Raw genomic sequence first — 14,061 nt, forward strand, 5'->3', positions numbered from 1 at the left:
GCAAATGAGGCAGGGGTCATGCCAAGCCTGCCTGATGGGCTTGTAGCGGTGGCAGGAGTGGGCCCTTTTCCCTTTTGTTCTGTTGAACCAAGTGTCTTCAGAGCAATAAGCACTGGGGGAAATGCCTTCATTAGTAAGTTGGTGTGTGTGTGTGTGGTTTGTCTTGATTTGCACAGATAATTTTTACACTCAATTGATCCTTCTTTAAGTGAACTCAGCTTACATCCTCCATAATTTTAAAGTTGGACATTACAAAATGGCACCCTGCATGCTGAATCCAGTTTGTGTTTTGCTTGGCTTGTATCATGTTTAGAGAAACATTTGATAATTTTACATGAAATGGAACTTTCTTTCAATGGACCAAACTCACATCCTCTGTGAACTTTTAAACCGGATGTCACAAAATGGCACCCAGCAAACTGAACCCAGTGGCCAGATGTGTTTTGTTTGGCTTAAGCGTTTAAAGAAACATTTGAATGAGTTTTCATCACTTGAAAATGGAGAGATTTCACATAAAATCTTGGATTCTTGGCTTCCTTTGAGAAGTAGGCTGAATTGGCAACACTAGACCCACATTCCTGCCTGGCCACAATGGACTGGGGCAAAGTCATAGCACCTCCGCCCCAAGGTGGGCTTTACTCTGGTTTACACCATGCCCACCACTTCCTAGTACATTATAGTAAATTCTCCTAGCAGCGCCACTCATCAGTATAAAGGGGAGAGCATGGGTTTGGGGGCATAGTCTAGAAGGGCTTGGTCTACAGGTGTTGATCTATGGACCTTGGGCAAATTGCTCACCCTCTCTAAGCCTCATATGGGGAACAGGCTCATGTGGAGGAGGGGGTCAGAGCACAGAAAGTGCTGTGGATGGGGCTGGAGGGCCGCTCTCAGGGGCTTCTATCAGGGCAGTGCTGCAAGGGAGCATCTCCATGGAGACAAAAACTGTGGAGAAGCCAAGGGAAATGGGATCTTCCTGAATTAGGAATGAAACTCGTGGCTCCTGCACTGGCAGGCAGGTTCTTAACCACTGGACCACCAGAGAAGTCCCTTACTCATTTCTTGATTCATGAGCTGCTCTCATCTCTCCTTCCCTCCTGAGCCCAAATGAGGAAAACAGACCCCTGGCCTTGTTTTCCCCCAAAGGTTCAGAGGCTAGGGCTTCCCCTGGCGGAGTGGGAAGGAGATGGGCCAGGGTGGGGTGGGGCGGAGTTGCGGAGTGTGCATCACAGATTAGCACAGACATCAACTGGAAATGGAGAGACTGGTTTTCTTCTCAAGCCCTCCCTCCCTCTACCTGGTTGTGGGGGTTGTGCCGTGCCCTCCCCCACCTGTCCCGGGCCACCTTAGAAACTCACTCTTTTCCTCTTTAGGCAGAATGATTGAGTTCTCGGTTTCCTTTTCCAACTTGTATTTGCATTTTCAAAAGCTCATTAACACAGGCTGCAAAACAAATCACGGCCTACTCCAAAGCTCTTTTCCTTAGCAGCTCAAAAAAAAAAAAAAAAAAAGAGGCAGAAACGGCAGAAGCTCAGAAGTTACAGTCTTCCTTTTAATAAGGTCATACTTGTAGCCAAGTTTCTCACTAAGACGAATTATATCATACTCACCCTAGAAGGCAGAATCAAGTATACAGTTCACTTCTGTTTGTATTTGTTTTATATTTTAAATTAATTTTTATTGGAGTATATTTGCTTTGCAATGTTGTGTTAGTTTCTGCTATACAGCAAAGTGAATCAGCTGTACATATGCATGTATCCCCTCTGTTTTGAATTTCCTTCTCATTTAGATCACCACAGAGCACTGAGTAGAGTTCCCTGAGCTGTGCAGTAGGTTCTTATTAGTTATCTGTTTTTTTTAATTAATTAGTTTATTTTAATTGCAGGATAATTTCTGTACAACATTGTGATGGCTTTTGCCATATATCACCATGAATCTGTTTTATACAGAGTAGTATTTATTTGTTAATCCCAGTCTCCCAATGCATCCCATCCACTCCCCCTATTTGTATTTGTTTCAGTCATTTCCTTTTCATACTGTGTGCAGGTTGCAGGAGGAAGTCCTCATAGTTGGGGTGACCCTATGCCCTGATTTGCATCAAACAGTTCCAGTTTACACCCGTTGTCCCTAAATTAATTACTAATAAATAATAGTTAATTAGTAGTTATGTTAATATAAGTATTAACATAATAATTATTAATTATAGTTAATAGTTGATAGTTAATTGGTATTAATAGTTCCCACTTTCACTCTTAAAAATGTCCTGGTTGAGACAATAAACTACATGGTCACTAACTGAAGCAGTTCCTAAGAGCTGAGGAATTTTACCCCTCAAAATCTCATGCCTAGACTCCACTTCACAACAGTTAAAGACTAAAACGGCTGTCAGGAATCACTTTCATGATCTCAATCATGAGGGAAGGTATCCAGAAGAACAAAGGGAAAATGCAGTTTGGGCAAGAGAATGGCCAGGAGTGTACACATTGCTTCCGGATAGCATTCATGAGGATTCAATGGGTACACCACACGTCCCTGTGTGTGTGTCTGTTTATCCAGCTCCTTGCTGTCTGCCTGAGAGTCCCTTGGACTGCAAGGAGATCAAACCAGTCGATCCTAAAGGAAATCAACCCTGGATACTCCTTGGAAGGGCTGATGCTGAAGCTGAAGCTCCAGTACTTTGACCACCTGAAGCAAAGAGCCAACTCACTGAAAAAGACCCTGACGTAGGGAAAATTGAGGGCAGGAGGAGAAGGGGGTGACAGAAGATGAGATGGTTGGATGGCATCACCAACTCAATGAACATGAGTTTGAGCAAACTCTGGGAGATAATGAAGGACAGAGAAACCTGGCATGCTGCAGCCCATGGGGTCACAGAGTCAGACATGACTGAGAGACTGAACAACAACATCTATCTATCTACCCACATATCTATCTGTCATCTATCTGTATGTACCCACCTCAAGCCAGATCACAGTTCAAGTGTCTTAATTCTAGGAAGTGTTCTAAGGAAGAACAGTCATCCAGTGTTAGGGCTGGAAGGGATTTCAGAAGTCTCCCTAAGGACACTCAGACAAATCACACAGCAAGTCTGTGGTGAAGCCAAACTTGAACTTGTGTCTTCCACTCCCAGCCCAGGTCTTTCTTACCTTATCACACTGCTCTCTTGACTCTATATGTTACTTCACCCCACTCCTAAAAAGAAGAAAGAAATGCAACACAAGACAGGAGCGTTTTTTCTCTGGTGCTGTTGAGAACTGGTTCGTACACAAAGTTTAGATTGTTGTGGCCACGTGTTCCGGGAAACAAACTCACTCAGAAGGACAATGCAGATAGTGGAGTGCAGTTTATTACACCGGTGGGCCCAAGGCAGAGTCTCCTCTTAGCCAAGGTCCCCGACCAGTTTTTGTGAAAACCTTATATACCCTAAGTGTACTTGCTCAAACCCACCTCCCCAAATTCCTTGAAACTAGTCTGGACAAGATAAAAGAGAGATATGATCAAAGTTAACCCATGATTCATGTGTCACAAGACTAGATAAACAGTGGATATTTATCAATAGGCCTGTGGTCATATCCTGATAAACATAATGGAATTTACCACTTTGTTCTGTTACAGAGATAATTAGCATATTCTTTTAGGCAACGGAGAATCCAAGTACAAGTCCTGAGGCTCTTTTATCGGCGGGGGGGGGGGGGGGGGGGGGGGCGGGGGGGGGGGAAGGGGGTCTGGTTTTCCATTGGTATGCCACTCCTATATACACCGGGCACAAAGTTCAGAGTGCACTGGGAGGGTGACCATGCGTGTAGCCTAATGTTCACAGCCTGGCCTAAGACGGAGTCCAGCTCTGTCTATTTCCTCCTTCAAGATCAGACAGATGGAGAGGCGAGTCTCCATCCGTCCTTGCAAGAGAAGGGACTTGGGTAACTTTCTAAGTCTCGGTGTCATCGGTCAAAAGGGAATAGTAGTTGGATGAGGATTGGGTGAGATAATATATGTAAAGCATTTCACACCCAGCAAATAAGAGTTATTTTTACTCCTTTCAATAAGGATTTTTCTCTCCAGAGCACAACTCAAGAGGAGGGATTTTTTTTTCAGGCATTTGTTAAAATAAGAATGTATTCATTATTCACTTGGATTCAAAGAATGAGAACCAAAGTATGATCCAGACAACTGGCAACTGGGTACATGGGATTTAAGAGGAACTGTGGGCGGCAGGCAGGAGGCCCAGGTCTGAACACGGCTCCACCTCCCTCCTCTGGGCCCCAGTGTCCTCCTCTGTAAAGTGAAGGCATTGAACTTGCTCTCAGATGTCCCTGCCAGGACAAGAAGCCCATGCTTTTTCACCTCTTCCTCCCAGGCTTGTCTGCCCAGGCTATTTATAAGAAACTTTCATTGCTCACTAGGAGGAAAGGAAGCAGTCCCATTGCATGAACTTGGTATTGGCTAAAATGCTCATTGAGGGACTGAATAGCATTCAAGACCACGCCCTTGCCTATTATCAAAGATCAAGGGGGTGATACTTGTTTGAGAGAACAGAAAGCTTGCCTGGCACAGGGCAGCTGTGATTGTGACCCACCCTTACGGGTGAAAGGACACAGTTAGAAAACTGGGGTTTCAGCCCTGGTTTCGCACATGTGGGTTGCATGACCTTGGGCGAATCACTCAACCTTTCTGAGTCTCATTTTCCTCATCTCTAAAAGAAAAAATATCATTATTGGCTTATGTAAGATTTCAGCAAGATTAAAAGGTATAAGCTCCCAGGCCAGTGCTGGGACATGAAGGGTCCGAGTTCCGGATACTTCTAGCGCAGGGCTGCGTGGGAGTTGGCGGAGTAGGTAAGATTTGTCATAGAAGAGACTTCAGAGGGAAGTGGGGAGTTTACCCTGGATTAGTGCTTCTCAGACAGGGGCAATTTTGTCACTTCCCTTTCCCAATGGAATTGTTTAGTCGCTAAGTTGTGTTCAACTCTTTTTGACCCCATGGACTGTAGCCCGTCTGGCTTCTCTGTCCATGGGATTCTCCAGGCAAGAATACTGGAGAGGGTTGCCAATTTCTTCTCCAGGGGATCTTCCCAATGCAGGGATCAAACCCATGTCTTCTGCATTGCAGGCGGATTCTGTACCACCTGAATCACTGGGGAAGCCTATCCCAATAGGATACTTGGAAATGAATGTCTGGAGACATTTTTGTCACAGCTGAGAAGGTTCGGCTGGCATCTAGTGTGTACGGGCCAGTGATGTTGCTGAACATCCCATAAGATACAGGATAACCCCTTGAATGGTAGCAGTGCTGGAGGGGGAGTTAGATGTTAGTTTGGGGGTGATAGATGAATTTTTTCCAGGGCCTATTGCAGCATCAGGTTGAATGATGTCATAGGGGAGCAAGAGTTTTCCTGATTGGGTGATGTCATTGGGCAGTCAGGACCCAGGGGCAGGGGTGGGGACAGAAGATCTCAGTCAAGGTAGTGAGGTATTTCTTGCTATCCTCACACCCCACTGTGGACAGGGGACCTTGGGAGGTAGTCAGCATCTCGATTGGGCCATTCAACTGAACCAGGATGCCCATTTGATGAGCAGGGATGCTGATGAGCAGAGTCCTGCCAGAGACAAGGAGGTACAGCTCCACCCAGAGGCCCTCTGAGGACCCTCGAGTTTTCAGATCGATGAGTTCATTAGATTCAGACGCAGAAGGGGCCTTGGAGATCCTGGAGCTGAACTCCTTCATTGTGAGGTGGGGAGAGTGTGCTGGAGAGAGCTTGAAAGACTTGTCTGAGAGACTGTACCCCAGACTCCTCCATGTTATAAAGTGGTTTCTAGGCTTAGCCCCCTGACTGTGATTCCAAGAAGGATATTGAAGGGCTGGAGTTTGCAACCCTTTCTGGCTTTCTGCAAATGAGGCTTGATATGGATTGTGGGCTTCAAAGCTGGCTTGGGTCTATGGGTGAGGGCAGAGTGAGGAGCCAGTCTTACTACAGTAAGCCCAGCTGGCCTGGCTCAGGTGCTTTCCCCAGGTGGCACTCTCCCCACTGCCCTTTCTTGGGGGACCTCTTGGTGAAATCCTCTCAGTCCTCGTAAGCAGTGTACTCGCTGTGTCCTCACCAGGTTAGCCTCACAGGACCTTGTCCATGGTCTCCTCTTGGGCCCATTCTAACATCTTGTCCTTTTCCCCACCCTGGGAAGCCTTGGTCACAACACCTCCAGCAGGAAGGGACTTTAAAGTCTGGCTCTATCGTCCTGTCCCACCCTCCCCAGGCCCAACACCCATGTCAGGTCCATTTTCAAATGCCCAGTGCCCCTCTCAGAGCCTGGTGGTTCCTGAGGCTGTGCGTGTGTATGGCATGGATGAATGAGCAAATAAGTGGTGATGCTGGGTGACCTGTCCCCTGTCTTGACCCCGGCAGGTCAAGGATGTTGTAGGCTATAACTCTTTGGGCCACTGCTTCTTCACGGAAGATGGGCCAGAAGAGCGCAACACCTTTGACCACTGTCTCGGCCTCCTCGTCAAGTCTGGAACCCTCCTCCCCTCTGACCGCGACAGCAAGATGTGCAAGACGATCACGGAGGACTCCTACCCGGGGTACATCCCCAAGCCCCGGCAGGACTGCAAGTAAGCATCTCCCTCACGCGACTTCCCACCCAGCCTCTGACTCCTTGGTCCTGGGCTCCTGTGTGGCCTGGACCTTGCAAACTTAACCACCTGAGGCTCTCAGCTGCTCAGACACAGTGTGTTTTCTATTCTCCCTTCTCACTGGGCCTCATGGGCACCGGTCTTGTCCAGAGAGACCACTGTTCTCATCCTTGGGTTTTTCCGGGTGACACACAGGGCTCCTTTGAGGAGAGGAAGCAGGCTGCCACCTCAGTGCACACAGCCTGTACGCGTGGGTACCAGCTGCCCAGTGTGCTTCCCGACATGAGAGAGTCAGGACAGAGCCAGAGAGAGACAGAGTCAGAGAGAGAGAGACAGAGTCAGAGACAGAGTCAAGGACAGACAGAGTCAGAGAGAGACAGAGAAACAGAGCTTCCTATGCGGTCACCCTTCTGAGTCCAGGGTCTCTCCCTTAGAAACAGCCACTTTCCTGGGTTCCCCTTATTTTCATTTATTCTAGGATTCATCTCAGATTTAACCCACAAACTTGCTTCTACCATCAAGAGCCAGACCCCATTCAAATTCTGAGCATATTAGGGGTGTAAATGCACACCACTTTAATGAGAAAATTAGGTTTCAGATCAACAAATCAAGGGCTTCTCAAATCACTACTAAGAGGTTCCTTGAAGCTTCACTAGACCTGGGGCACCCCTCCACCCTGGACGGCAGAACGGGTGCCAGTTGTGCCCTCCGTCTGATGCCACTCCATCTCTGCTCCTGCCCACAGTGCTGTGTCCACCTTCTGGATGGCCAATCCCAACAACAACCTCATAAACTGTGCTGCTGCGGGATCCGAGGTGAGCAGAAACATCCCTGCCTTGGGTGGGGCTGGGGGAGTGGAGACGGCCAGGTCCAGCATATGGAATACATATGCCTTGAGCCCCAGTCTAGACATCTACACAGACAGGAGCAAGGTAAGGAGGGAAGGGCCAGCTTGGGAGGCAGATGGACTTGGTTTTCTTTTTCTGTTTTTGGCTGCACTGGGTCTTCATTGCTGTGCACGGGCTTTCTCTAGTTGTGGTGTGAGGGCTTCTCATTATGGTGACTTCTCTTATGGCGGAGCACAGGCTCTAGATAGTTGTGATACAGAGGTTTAGTTGCCCTGAAGCATGTGGGATCTTAGCTCCAGACCAGGAATCAAATCTGTGTCTCCTACATTGGCAGGCGGATTCTTAACCACTAGACCACCAGGGAAGTCCAGGTGGACTCGGTTTTAAGTGATGCCTCTGGCCCTTTGTCACACTGATAATCATAGCTAACATGATAATAACTCATTATTAGATGCCCAGCATATCAGTATTTTAAGCTCCAATAACTTAAAATTGTTATCACACTTTAATAATAATTTAAAAAATTATTTTGTGTTGCTGTGTATGCAAGTTTATTTATTTTTATTTATTTTTATTTATTTTTGGCCACACCATGTAGCATGTGGGATCTTAGTTACCCATCCAAGGATTGGACCTGTGCTCCCTGCATTGGGAGCATGGAGTCTTTACCTCTGAACCACCAGGGAAATCCCATAAACTCCAGTAATTTATCAACCTTGTATCAACCCTATGAGATTTGTGCTATGACCTACCAGCTGATGGGGAGAAAGGTCAGGCAGGGACATGCAGAGGGTCCAAACACGGCATTCTGTCTACCCCACTTGCCTCTCACCCAGCCCTCTGTGCTGCTCACCTTCCCGGGGTCCTAAGCAGGTCAGCTGCTGTCTCTGGTTCTCAGCTTCCATGTCTGCGGAATAAAAGGGAAAAGCTAAGAAAAAAGTTCAGGCGACCCTCGTGTTCTGTGTTGGGAGAGGGGGTGGCGATGGACCCAAGGTAGCTCTGAAATCCAGCCATTTGTTTCCCATGGCTGATACAGTAGGACCCCACGAAGGGTTTTAACAGTCAGGATGGAGCCCCACCTGCCCACAAAATATACTTGCCTCATACTTTTCACTGTTCTCTGCAGGTGTGTTTGGGGGTGGGGGGTGGGGCCGTTTGGGTGATAGCACTAGGCTCACCCCAAGTCTGGGCCATACAGTTACCCCCACAAGAAGCTCCCTGGTGCTGAATTCTGTGCCTTTCCCCCTGTGTCCTCCTCCATCAGGAAACTGGGTTCTGGTTCATTTTTCACCACGTCCCGACAGGCCCCTCGGCCGGCATGTACTCCCCGGGTTATTCAGAGCACATTCCACTGGGGAAATTCCTTAACAACCGAGCGCACTCCAACTACCGGGTAAGTGCTTCCAGACTGCGCCTCCCTGCCAGCCCATTGGTCAGTCTTCCTATGCCTGCACAGGGTTAGAGCGAGAACTGCCACTGGTGACAGCCGGGAGCAAGTGCATTCCTAGCCTTGGCCTTGAAGGACACAAAGCAGCCTTCCATGGCCTCCCAGGTCCCGGCCGTCCTCAGCAAGGCTCTCCTGTGGCTGTTCCTGCCTTGGCCTCCACCTGGCAACTGGTCGGAGCCAAAAGGAGAGTCAGGAAGCGCCATCACTCAGGCTACTCCTCCTGGCGGCCCCTGCTTGGGGCACCTGAGATTGACTTTGCAGCACACGTGGTGGGGATGGGAGCAGTGATGAGTATGAAAAGCCCGGTCCTATGAGCTGGAGAAGATAAGTACCAGCTCCTGGAGAAAAGATAGAGGTAGCGTCAGCATCCTTCCCTCTGTTCCCTTTGTTTCCCTTGGTATACAGCACTAAAGAGGCAAGTGGAAACAGAATTTTCCTGTCATCTTCATTTACTCATCAGTAGTTCTGTGTGTAAGGAAATGGCAACCCACTCCAGTATTCTTGCCTGGGAAATCTCATGGACAGAGGAGCCTGGCGGGCTGCAGTCCGTGGAGTCGCAAAGAGTTTATTTACTTAGCAAATAAACAACAACAACAGTTCTGTGAGTCCAGCCCCAAGCAAGGTGCTGGGGAAGGGACTGGGATCTCAAGGGTGCCCAGGACCCCCAACAAGGACAACATCAAGACCAGAGTCATGGACATGCAGGAATGGAGCCTGGGAGTGGGGCTGGGACCAGAAATGCTGCCATGGGGATGGAGGTGGCGTTGGGGATGCAGGGACAGCGTCCGTGAAAGAAAGAGTCTGGAATGTCAAGGCTGGTCTTCTGGTCCTCTTCCTAGAGGTGCCGATGCAGGAAACTGAGACCCTTAGCAGGGAATGGATGCATTCAGGGTCAAAAAAAGAGATTCAACTAGAGAGAAGTGTAAAGAAATAATCTCAGAACAGCCCTGTGCTTCCACCTGGGAGGTGGGGTGGGGAAAGTGGTCCTGAGAGGAGGGCTAGGCCGTGTGGTCAGAGGGAGGACCCTGGGCAGTGTCACGTCCTAGAAATCAAGAAAGACGAGCTTCCCTGGACCAAGGGTGGAGGCAGGGAGGGTAACAGTGCCACCTGGACAGAGGTGAGGGAATTAACACAAGCTCCAGGTGGGTTTTTCGGAGGCTGCTGCAGGCCTGGGAGAGCCATCTCTCTGCAGAGCAGGCTTAGGGGCCACATCTCTGTGGGGGAAGAGGGGCTGTGAGAGACAACTGTTGGCCGCTTGTCACGACCCCTTCCTAGAGAAGCCTCCCCGTGAACGGGGGCTGGGCCACACAGGACCCTGGTGTTTGGGGAGGTTGGAAAGGAGAGGAATACTCGAGGGAGGATGGTAGCCAGGACTCCTGGGCACAGAGGGAGGGACGGGCCCTGAGGAAGTTGGCAGGGAGGGAAGGGGACAAAGAAGACCCTCGAGCTAGATGGATTCTGAGGCCTGAGCCAGGAGGAGCCCTGCACATGGCGTGGGCGCCCATGCCAATGTGAGCACTGACCCCATGTCCCCATGTGAGGGCTCTGCCCCGGGCTCTTCACCTGGCCTGTCTTATTTGGTCCTCACAGCAGGACCCTAGTGTCATCAGCCAACTGAAGCCCCAGAGGTGATGGGATTTACCCAAGGTCACACTTAGGAAGGATGTGCTGAGGATGGAGCCCTGCTTCTCCTGACTCACTCACCTCCCCACCGCTTAATTACACGCCAGCTGAAGATCACAGTAGCCAGCATCCTCAGTTATATAAAGAGGAGATGATGTAGTCAAACCTTCCTAACAGGCCGAGGGAATCCAGCCCTGAGGGTGGACTGAACAGAGCTACCCTGGACAGCCTTGTTCAGTTGCCTAGACTCATACTCACCTGTGGCTGACAAACTGGACACCTTGGGGGCCAAATAAGAAAGTGAGATTTTTTTTCCTTGAGTCAGGCAAAAACTGAGACAAAACTGGGGGAGGATCAAAGACCCCTGCTCCAAGGTAAAGATAAAGCTTAAGCTCAGCATTTTCTTTGCATCATTGCAGACACATTTCCCAAGATAACATATCTATTGTCTTTAATTTGGAACCTGGGCTTATAACTGCCCAAAGCAGTGTGAGTTCTGATAATGGACTTAGCTGTATGTCCTTGGACAAGATACTTAACCCCATCTAAACCTCAGCATCCTCATCTATACCTCAGAGACAACACCTTATTCCAGATTTGACTTGAGCCATGCAGAACAATCCATGTTCTTCACCTCCCTCACTGCAGACCCCCCTATCTCTATTAATACATTCTGAGAGCAAAGCTGGTTTTACTAGAGCATTCAAGAGTATACCATGAGGCTGGGTGTGAGAAGATGCCTGCAGCCTGTGGTCCACAATAATGTGTCCCTAAATGTCCCCTCTCCCCAGGCTGGCATGATCATAGACAACGGGGTCAAAACCACCCAAGCCTCTGCCAAAGACAAGCGGCCCTTCCTCTCCATCATCTCTGCCAGGTAATCAACCTTGGGGAGTCCATGCACTCCATGGGGACCTCTAGACTCAGCCCTATTCCCTTCATCCACTCATTCATTCATCCTTCAAGTATCTTTTGGCATGTTCTGTGTCCTGTGCATGGAGCTCGCTGCTGGGGTTACTTTATGGGAAAACCGAGTGGGGCCAAATCTGAGTCAGGGTCAAGGCTTCAATAGTTGTAAGGAAAAAGAAATTTCAAGAGGTTTCTAGAAAAATCAGCAAAATCCAATATCTGCTTTTCAATAAGTTGACAGGGCTGGGATACAAAAGGTGAAGAGAAGAGAAAAGAAGGGAGGAATTTTGCCATCAATTTAATAGGCAGAAACATTGAGGTTGTACCTATTCATACATCTGGAGCTCAGCCCAAGGCCAGGAGCTGCTTTTAAAATATGCTGTCCAAACCTCCAGGTAGTTAGGAAAATCAGTATCCTTTAAACAAACCAAGGTGCTTGGTCTCTGTCAAGAGTAGGCAACACCAGTGACATGATCCTCCCAGTGGAAGACTTTTGCTGGCCTGGATGTCAGGAACATCCAGGCTCAGTGCTCCATTTGGTGGCTAAGATGTTGCAGCCCAGAAAAGGCACAAGGTCAGGGTTACTCCCTGGGGAGTAGAGAGCAGGGCATCTCAGACTCCCCTTCCTGGTCTGCATCAAGTGCCAGGGTTAGGACTGGCAGTCTGAACTTTCTCCAGGGCTTTGACCCCACCTTAGGGCCAGGGTTGGGGGGAGCAGTCCTCAAGGCGATGATGAACAAGAGAAGCGACATGTCTGTAGGCTGAACGGGGCTGGTGCCTGAAGATAAGACCTCTGACTTTGGCGTCAGGCTCAGAAAGCTCATTGCAGAGCCCAGCCTGGGTGGATTGATCGCTCTTTAGCCCGAGTCTTCTGGGCACCGTAAGCAGAGAGAAGCTCACCACCACCCAGAAGGGCAGTCAGTTCAAGAGGACCCCTTCCCCAACAATTCGGTCACCTGTGCCTCCCCACGGTATGTTCCAGATACAGCCCCCACCAGGACGCCGACCCACTGAAGCCCCGGGAGCCAGCCATCATCAAACACTTTACTGCCTACAAGAACCAAGATCACGGGGCCTGGCTGCGTGGCGGGGACGTGTGGTTGGACAGCTGCAGGTGAGTGAGGCATGGGCACAGGATGGAGACCATGTTCCTCCCCACCTCCCCCGGGTGGGAGACAGACACGAGCAAGACCGAAGAGTCCAGACAGACCAATGTTTGACCTTCTGGTTGCCCAGCCAGGCAGGGACATGGAAGGGCAGCAGGCAGTGACCCAGAAAGCCTGCTAGAGGCAGCATGTGGCTTCTGTCCACCATATCAGTGGCTGTGGGTCATGATTGCCCCCAAATAGTCACTGGGCTTGGCTCTAGGTCACAAAGTCAGTCATATCACCAGTCAGCAGGAGGAAGGAAGGAAGAAGGAAACCAGCACATTCTAGGCACCTCCTGTGTGCTGGATCCCTAGTCGCATTTATTTCTTACCATGTTTCTCAGAGATATAAACCCTCATGTCCATCTTAGACATGGTACACTGACGCTCTGTTGAGTGTATTTCCTGCAAGGTGAGCAGTTGAACTGGAACTTGAAATAGCAGCACATCAGACTCCAAGCCCAGAGGAAGAAGACACGGACCCCGAGCTCTGATCGAAGGTCCCCGTGGACAGCTATGGCCACACTGGACAAGAACCAGAGGGACAGGCAGCTGAGTTGGGGTTTTCTCTAAAGGAGAAGTGGAAAATGTCCTCCTGGTCTGCCTTTGTTGTTAAAAGTGAGAGACCATGGACTTCCCTGGTGTTCCAGGGGTTAAGACTCTGCCTTGCAATGCATGGGACATGGCTTTGATCCCTGGTCAGGGAACTAAGATCCCACATGCCGCTTGGCAAAATAAAAGGGACACCAGAAACTATACGTGGGAAATAAATGTATTTCCCAATTTTATTGTGATTGATTTAAAGGAGACATGGGCTTCCCTGGTGGCGCTAGTGGTAATGAACCCACCTGCCAAAGCAGGAGACTTGAGAGATGCACATTTGATCCCTAGGTCAGAAAGGTCCCCTGAAGGAGGGCATGGCTACCCACTCAAGTATTCTTGCCTGCAGAATCCCATGGACATAGGAGGCCAGCAGGCTGCAGTCCATGGAGTCACAAAGAGTTGGATATAACTGAGCATATGAACACACACACACATCCAGAGGAGGAGGAATTACAGTGAGGACTTCACTGAAAATGCTCATGTGGGACATTGAACAGGCTTAGATGCATGATAGCTCCTCTCTTTTATGTGTGTTAAGTCTGAGATGCTCTTGTCTGACTGTCTGCTCTTGTCCCCAGGTTTGCTGACAATGGCATCGGCCTGACCTTGGCCAGGTAAGAGCAGTGGTCATTGCCCCTGACCCCTGTGGGATGCTGTCTCCAGACATCTCATCTCAGACACCTTCTCTCTGCAGTGGTGGAACCTTCCCCTATGATGATGGCTCTAAGCAGGAGATCAAGAACAGCTTATTTGTTGGCGAGAGTGGCAACGTTGGCACAGAGATGATGGACAACAGGATCTGGGGTCCCGGTGGCTTGGACCACAGTGGAAGGACTCTCCCCATAGGCCAGTAGGTTTGC

The 14,061-nt window shown here is 49.4% G+C and overlaps 1 protein-coding gene across 3 annotated transcripts in view; it reads left to right on the forward strand.

The window, feature by feature from the left end:
- Positions 1-14,061, forward strand: part of LOC122706346 (cell migration inducing hyaluronidase 1) — a 160,045-nt gene that overhangs the window by 121,281 nt on the left and 24,703 nt on the right. For all 3 annotated transcript variants that reach the window (XM_043921501.1, XM_043921502.1, XM_043921500.1), the window contains exons 14-20: positions 6,398-6,603; positions 7,370-7,439; positions 8,737-8,865; positions 11,334-11,419; positions 12,434-12,565; positions 13,780-13,815; positions 13,896-14,051. In XM_043921501.1, the coding sequence (XP_043777436.1) occupies positions 6,398-6,603; positions 7,370-7,439; positions 8,737-8,865; positions 11,334-11,419; positions 12,434-12,565; positions 13,780-13,815; positions 13,896-14,051 (815 nt within the window). The remainder of the gene's footprint in view (positions 1-6,397; positions 6,604-7,369; positions 7,440-8,736; positions 8,866-11,333; positions 11,420-12,433; positions 12,566-13,779; positions 13,816-13,895; positions 14,052-14,061) is intronic.

This window comes from Cervus elaphus, chromosome 13 (assembly GCF_910594005.1).
Source record: "Cervus elaphus chromosome 13, mCerEla1.1, whole genome shotgun sequence".
Classification (NCBI taxonomy): domain Eukaryota; kingdom Metazoa; phylum Chordata; class Mammalia; order Artiodactyla; family Cervidae; genus Cervus; species Cervus elaphus.